The 7,226-nt window shown below is 50.9% G+C and overlaps 1 protein-coding gene across 8 annotated transcripts in view; it reads left to right on the top strand.

Annotated features, from left to right (window-relative positions):
• Positions 1–1,051: 1,051 nt before the first annotated feature.
• Positions 1,052–7,226, top strand: part of DOCK9 (dedicator of cytokinesis 9) — a 256,028-nt gene continuing 249,853 nt past the window's right edge. For 3 of the 8 annotated variants that reach the window (XM_019756902.2, XM_074329463.1, XM_019756895.2), the window contains exon 1: positions 2,063–2,275. In XM_019756902.2, coding sequence (XP_019612461.2) covers positions 2,147–2,275 — 129 coding nt within the window. In that variant the 5' untranslated portion in view covers positions 2,063–2,146. Of the gene's footprint in view, positions 1,073–2,041; positions 2,276–7,226 lie in introns of those variants that run through there. The other 5 variants (XM_074329476.1, XM_019756904.2, XM_074329465.1 and 2 more) reach the window with 4 other exon arrangements.

Raw genomic sequence — 7,226 nt, 5'->3', positions numbered from 1 at the left:
TAAATTGCAGGATGTGGATGGTCAGAGAAAAAACAGCACAAGTTTTCCTTGAAAGGCAGGATGAGGCTGGCCTGTACCGCCCTGTCCTATTCAACACCTAGCCTACTCTGGGAACAGAAGAGGTCTGGGAAATGTCTAGGCTATTCCCTCATTTCGCAGAGGAAATGGGTTAGTGTGTGATTGTTTTCTTTATCCACACATTACTAGTTTTGTTTATCTTCTAGCCTGTCAGGATCACTCAGTGCCACTTCCTTAGTTCCAATCTACTAGGAAAACAATCCAATCCAGCAAGCATTTATTGAGTACTGACTGCATGCCTAACGTCCAGTCTGATTATGTGCCAGACCTGCTCGTTAAGTCCTGAACGGTGGTGTTTTGCTTTCTGCACTAGGTTGGTAGTTTTCCCTACTTTAAGATTCCGTTTTAGGCTAGTGTTTGGCTTTTGGCAGGGTGGGACGAAATAGGCTGCCTCCTTCCCCGCGGTGATGGCGGCTACAACTCCTCGGGGCACTGGGGCCGGAGGAGCGGCCAGGATTCTCCCGCGAGGCCGGATCCACAGGGCAATCGCGGGCGCAGCTGAGGTCGAACCGGCAGGTAAGGAGCTGTCTATCAGCAGGAGACTGGCGTGGCCTGAGCAGACCAGCCAATCAGCGGAGCTGCTCTTAAGCGGGGCTCCCCGCCCCGGGAATCCGCCCAAACCTAAACCACTGAGCATGCGCCAAGGGCCCTGCGCAAATTCCACCTCCCAGCGCTCCCTCTCCGCAGCGAGGTTGGGGTTAGGATGCTCAGGGTTTCCTCAAAAAAGAGGGAAAAAGGAGAAAAGGTGGTGGGGGCTTCTTAGGGATGGGAAAGAGGTAAAGTCTGTGTGAGGAAGTTCCTCAGAATAGTGGCTGTCGCTCACAGCCGCCAGCTCCTGGATCACGTTGGGCTTGCAGGCCAGCGCTTCTGGGTTTCTTGGGCCCGGCGCCTTGCGGTCCGGTCCGGCGGGGCCTATGAAGGGCAGCAGACGGGCATACCCTGTCATTTCAGCCTCCTGCAGATTACTGTCCTCAGTTTACAGTGAGATAGATAGGTAAGGTTCAGAAGTTTTGATCCCGTCCAAGGTGACGCAGCAGGTAGTCCTTGCGGGCCCGGGGTCTGCGTGACTCGCAAGCGCCTGTCCCGGCCCGCGCTGTCCCTCATCCCTTCGGCTCGCAGAGGCTTCCCACCGTTCGCGCGACGTCTCTGGGGGTGGAATGGAGGATTTCGGCCGAGGAGCGCCACCAAGAGCGCGCGCGGAGCTCCACGCCGGGTCCCGGGCAGGGGCGTTCCCTCCTGCCCCGCACAACCGCGGCTTCCTGTGTTCTGTCGTTGCCGCAAAAAGGCCACCCTCCTGAAACCTCCTTCCCCTCCACAGCCCCGGGTACATAGGGGGGCGTGGTGCCCCGAGCCTACACCCTGAGGTGACTGCGGGGTCCCCAGGGCGATGGGGACTGTACAGGCAGGGAACCCAGAGTCCTAATGTACAGACACCGGTTCCAGGGACTTGGCCCCGCTCCAGTCCCGGTGTGTACCCTCTCGTCGGCGTGCGCGGCCCTGGCCTTGGGTCGTCGGGCGTGAAGCCCGGGGAGCATCGGACCGGACCGACGACGCCCCCAGGACTCCCCATCTGCCCCGCGCAGGGGGCCCCCACGGCACGCTGCCTACGTCCCACCTCTTCGTTCCTGCACCGCACCGCACAGCACCTCCGGGGCAGCCCTGCAGGGCCCACTATCCTTCCGTCCCGCCGCGCCAGCTCCTCCTCCGCCTGCCCCGCCCCGCGCCGCGCCGGACACCCCGCCCCGAGGAGGCGGCCCGGCGAGCGGCCGCGGAGCGAGGCTGGTGGCATGGGGGAGCCGCCACCGCCGCCACACGCACGGTTGCCCCTAGCGAGTCCCGGCGCTGCTCCGATTGCTGGGGCCCGCGGACGCCGAGGGGGTCGCCTCGGGGCGTGACACGGCACGGAGGGCGCGGCCCGAGCTGCGCCGCCGCGAAGCGCGGCGAGCCGCGGGGGGAGCAGGCGGGCGGTGGCGCCGGGATCCGCGGGCGGGCGGGCGGGGCGCTGAGGGCTCACCTGGCGGCGGATCGGCCGGGCCGGACCGCGGGATCAGGCGCGGCGGCTGCGAGGATGTCGCAGCTGTCGCTGCTCCCCGCGTCGGCGGAGACTCGGAAGTTCACCCGGGCGTTGAGTAAGCCGGGCACGGCGGCCGAGCTGCGGCAGAGCGTGTCGGAAGTAGTGCGCGGCTCGGTGCTCCTGGTGAGTGCGGGACGAGGGACCGAGGAAGGCGGGCGGCCACCTCCTCTACGCTCCTCTATGTCGGCCGGGCCGAGGTGGATCCGCAGACCCTGCTGGGTCTTCAGGATTAAGAGGTGGTGGGGAAGGGGCACGGGAGTTTAGACGGGAGAAGTGACGGTCCTGGAGGGGCAGCAACTTCCAGGACCCCACACTGCATCTGGGGGGTCCTCTCCCCACTGCTGCCTCTTCCCTCTTGGGAAATTTCCTGACAGTGAGATCGCCATCTACCCCCTCCCCCCAGTTTACCTCCCTGTGCCAACTGGGAAATTACTCTCCTTTGCCTCCCATCCCTCTCACTGCCCCCTTCACCTCCGGTATCTGGAGGAGCTTGGCACCTGTAGCCCGAAGGGGTGCAGGGGAGTGGAAACGGGGGCTTCCTCTCCCAGTCCCCATCTCAGGGTGGGAGATGGCCCTGCGGACCCTTTGGGTGGGCTGAGCTTCAGAGGCAGAGGAAAGGGGTTGCTCATGCTCTTCTCCGCCCCCTTCCAGCCGGCTACCTGAGGTTTGGCCTCCTCTTATGGAGGCTTCGGGGGCGTGATAGGAACTCTTGATAATTTCAGTGTGGTGCCAATTACTACGAAGTTTGGGCATTTAAAGCTAGCGAAGCAAGCAATTCTGAGATTAATCTGGTCGTAGCAGAACGCCTTTAGAGAATAGACCCCTGGGCGTGAGGGAGATGAAGTTTTAAATCAACTTGTCCACAGCCAGGGCTGGTCCTGCTATATTTGGAGACGCAGTAGTCGCGGATCACTTGGATAGTGCGGGAGAGAAGCGACGTTTGAGCGGCATCGTGCTTTCCAGGACAGCTGGAAACTTTTAGCAGCAACTTACATTGTCGTTGGCATTTGTTTTCTTGAAAGGGACTTGTTTGTGGGTGGGTGACTTATGTTGGTTGGAACGACGTAAGAAGATGAGTCTTCGAAGTGATTCTCTGGGCTTTGTGGCGCTGTGTGTGGGGTATTATGGTGGGGGAGTGCCAGGTCCCTTAGTACAGGGGCAGATAGATGCCCTTCTGGGCAGACGCAGGATGACATGAATATTGTTTGTGGAGATTGGAGATGAGGCTTCGCTGATTTCCAAATCCGGCTTGCGCAGTTTGATTTTTCTCTCAATTGCCAGCTCTGCCAGCTCACTCCAGATTCCTCAAACTCCAATTAACTTAATAAACTGGGATTTCAGTTTTCTATTTCACTGAAGTTGATTGCAAGGAGTAGGAGTTGGGAAAAGACCAGAACCTAGCATCTCATCTATAATCCTAAATTCTATTGCTTTGGCTTAAGTAGGACGTTTGCATCTTCCTCACTTTAGCTGATATGTGTACATTAAGGGTAAAGCCGGCAAACATCTGAGGCATCTTTTCTGTTTTCACATGAAACTTATTTCTTTTAACTGGGAGCCACTGTCCTCATCAGGGATTTGAAGCAAAAGAAGAGTAAATAAAACTTAGGACTGTGTCATGATTTACAAAGTGCTGGCAGACTCGAACTAAAGAGGAGATACTACTAATACTACCATCAGACTGAGCACAGAAGTACCAACATAGACACAGCACTGCTAATTACCTCAGGACACTTTCAATAGTATATCTGTTTTCCCTGGAGACCTGGAAGCATGAACAGCCAGGTGCCTGGTTGGTGTCTCAGTTCCTAGTGTTGTCTCTCTGTGGTCATTTGTCTGATGAAATTTGGGATGAAACAAATACAAAATGCAGGTAAGCAGGCGGGCCTACTCAGGTGAGTGAAAGGCTCCCTGCTGAATGGGAAATGCAGTACAATGGTTCTGCATTACTGAAGGAGGAATTTGGAAAAGCTCATAGGTACTAAAAATTACCCATAAACCTCACTTCCCTCACCTCCACTGCCGGCTTCCTCTTGTTGCTTCTCAGTGTCGGCCAGGAAGCCACAGCAGGTGCATCTGCCGAATAGGTTCTGGCTTAGCTTTGTTCTAGAAGGATCTAAGAAGGTAACTCCGATCCATGCAGGAGGCAGAGCCACAACCAAGGGCAGGGTCTGGAATCCCGTGGTCCATCAATCTATGCCTGGATGGACATATTACTCTGCTCTGTCTTTGATGACTTGGGTTAGCGCTAATACAATGCCTCCAGCATAAGAAATGCTCATGAAATATTCTTAACTATCTGACTAATAAAGCCATTCTCTAGATGGACTAAAAGAAAAAATGAACAGGGTATTGATTTAGCTAGCTCTTCCCATGCTTGTAGTATTGATGAGTGGCAGGTAGTGAGTTCAGTAACAACAAAATTAAATAATTCAATGGGTTAGAAAGGCTTCCATTTAACAAACAAAGTTTAAAATGTAAAAGTGAGATGTGCTCATGAATTTTTTTATTGTTCCATAGCCTCATTTGTGTATAGGCTTAGGTTTGTGGACCTTTAAAAATGATTTTGTATTAATTTATTTGGAAAAATTGAAAATAAACAAAAAAGTGGAGAGAATAGTATGATATGAACACTTAGATTCCATTACCCGCATTCAGTACTTATCAAGATTTTGCCAGACGTACTTCAACTGTCACTTTTTCAATTCATTTTGTGATTGGAGTGCCAGGCCTCCTGTCATTTCACCCCTGTATACCTAGTATGTATTGTTAAAAATATGACTGTTTTCTTACATAACTCTAATGACGTTATGATGCATATAACAGTCGGTTGATAATGCTATTCAGATTTTCCAGCTTGCATGAGGAACATCTTTGATTAGGCATTTGCTCTAATCAGGATCCAACAACAAGGTCTGCAGGCCATTTCAAATGCGATTTGCTCTTCCATGAGCCTTGGAATTATTTATGATGGAGAGAACGCTCCCCGGGGTCAAGAGTCCTGAGTTTTAATCCTAGTGGTTTAGTAGTTCAGAGCATGGGCACTGGAGCGCCTGGGTTGTAATCCCAGCTCTACCTCTTATCAGCTGTGTAGTGTTAGGCATGTAATTTAACCTTGCTGTGCCTCAGTTTCCTCATCTCTAGAGTGGAGATAATAATCGTGCTTACCTTATAAGGTTGTTGGGAGGATGAAATGAGCCATATAGGTAAAACTCTTAGTGCCTGGCACATATTCTTCCAGCTACTTAAGTCACCTTGCTCTGACTGTTGCTTCACTTCTCTGAACCTCAGGGCTCCTGTTCTATTCAATGAGGGGCTTTTCTGGGTTGTTGCTGTGTCTTGCTGACTTTAGCCAATGTATGTATGTCAAGGATAAAGCTCACGAACATCTGTGGCATCTTTTCTGTTTTCACATGAAACTGGGAGCCACTGTCCTCATCAGAGACTTGAAGCAAAAGAAGAATAAATAAAACATAGGACTGTATCATGATTTATAAAGTGCTGGCAGACCCTTTCGCCACCAATAGGCTTTGATTCTAAGCTGCTTTTACAAGAGTAGTAATATTCCAATAATATTTACTGTTGGAAAAGTAACTTATGATTTTGAGTAATGAAAGAAGAATCCTCACAAGCCCAGAATTAGCTTTCCATGGTTTAGAATCGTCAGGAGAACAGCACACTCAACATATATGCAAGCTCAGAAGAAAAAGCAGAACTACATTCCTGAGCAGGGTTGAGTTGTGATTGCTTTTGGAGCTCCTGAAGGCATTTTACCTTGGGTCTTTTAGATGTATGACAGATAGCATCATAATGGCCTACACCTACCAGGATACCACCCAACGCCTGAAAATATCGTTTCTCTGAAAGCTTTGTGTAAGTATCGTGACAGAGCTCTTTGCGTGGGTTTGCTGCTGCATGTACTTGGGTATTGATGCCCCAAGTCAGCTGGCTACTGGCTTCCTTACTGATCTTATCTCAGTATGTTCAGCTTCAAACTCCCTTCCCATGTCAAGCCCCAGCCAGCGATACCATCCCATGCCCCTTGGAGAACCAGCAATATGAAATGAAAAGGAACCAAGTCAGGTCATCACTAAATTTTCTTTTGTGTTACTGGAGGAGGTCAGACAGAAGGTGCGGAATGATAATCTCCCCGAGTATGGACTTGGGCCTTCCTCCCAATTCAGCCAGCTCAAGATTCCAGTATTATCTGAGGTAATGTGAGACCCGAGGGGTGGTGTTCTCTGAAATGCTCAGGTAACGTAAAACCTCATTTTGGCTGTAATTTTAAATCAGATATGTTAGTAAATCAGCAACTGAACTGGCCTGAGCTTCACCTCACTGTCTTTCTCCACCCTCCCATGGAGTCCTAACAAACAGAAATGTCCCCAAATACAGGAAGCAGGGTGGAGGCCCATCTCCAACTAGATAATCAACAACAGGCTCTATTTCTTTGGTTTCTAGTCCATTTGAATATTAGAAGAGAGGGTATTAGTAACGCCTTGAATTTGAAAAGGGAGGGTAGGAATTGTGAAATCTTTATCCACATTTATTGAGGGCCTGCTCTGTGCTAAGAATCTTGGCTGGATGCTGAGGCTATGCTGTTGTGTTAGAGCAGGCCCTTGTCTTGAAGGTTTTATGATCTAAACAGGTGAAAAGGTCAGTCATTTGTAAAAAGATGGATAACAGTACAATGGAGCAAATTTAAAGGGTCAGATGCCTGCGTCAGGGTCTAGAGGAAGATGAAATGACCAAGAACTGGTGTACTTGGGAAAGTGTTTATGAAGAATTGAACTAGACCTGGAAGATGCAGATATAAGGGAGGCTTTTTTTCCAGAAACGAATGAGGGATTGAGCAAATGCTTAGATGCTCAGGTAGGCCAAGAAGGAGCAGAGCCGCTTGGGCAAAGAAGGGCAAGTTTTAGGAGGAAGGAGAAAAATTTTGAGAAATACAGTTGCTAATTTTGGGAACAATTTCAATGATTGGCTGAGAACACATCATAAAGGATTTTTTTCTTGTCTTTTTGAAACCTATTTTAGGAAAGAGGTTCAAACCAGCCTACGTACATAGGCTTCT

Source organism: Rhinolophus sinicus, linkage group LG04, assembly GCF_036562045.2.
Source record: "Rhinolophus sinicus isolate RSC01 linkage group LG04, ASM3656204v1, whole genome shotgun sequence".
NCBI classification, from domain to species: Eukaryota; Metazoa; Chordata; class Mammalia; order Chiroptera; family Rhinolophidae; genus Rhinolophus; species Rhinolophus sinicus.
Note: the sequence above shows the minus strand (reverse complement) of the source record. Positions and strands in the feature narration are given on the sequence as shown.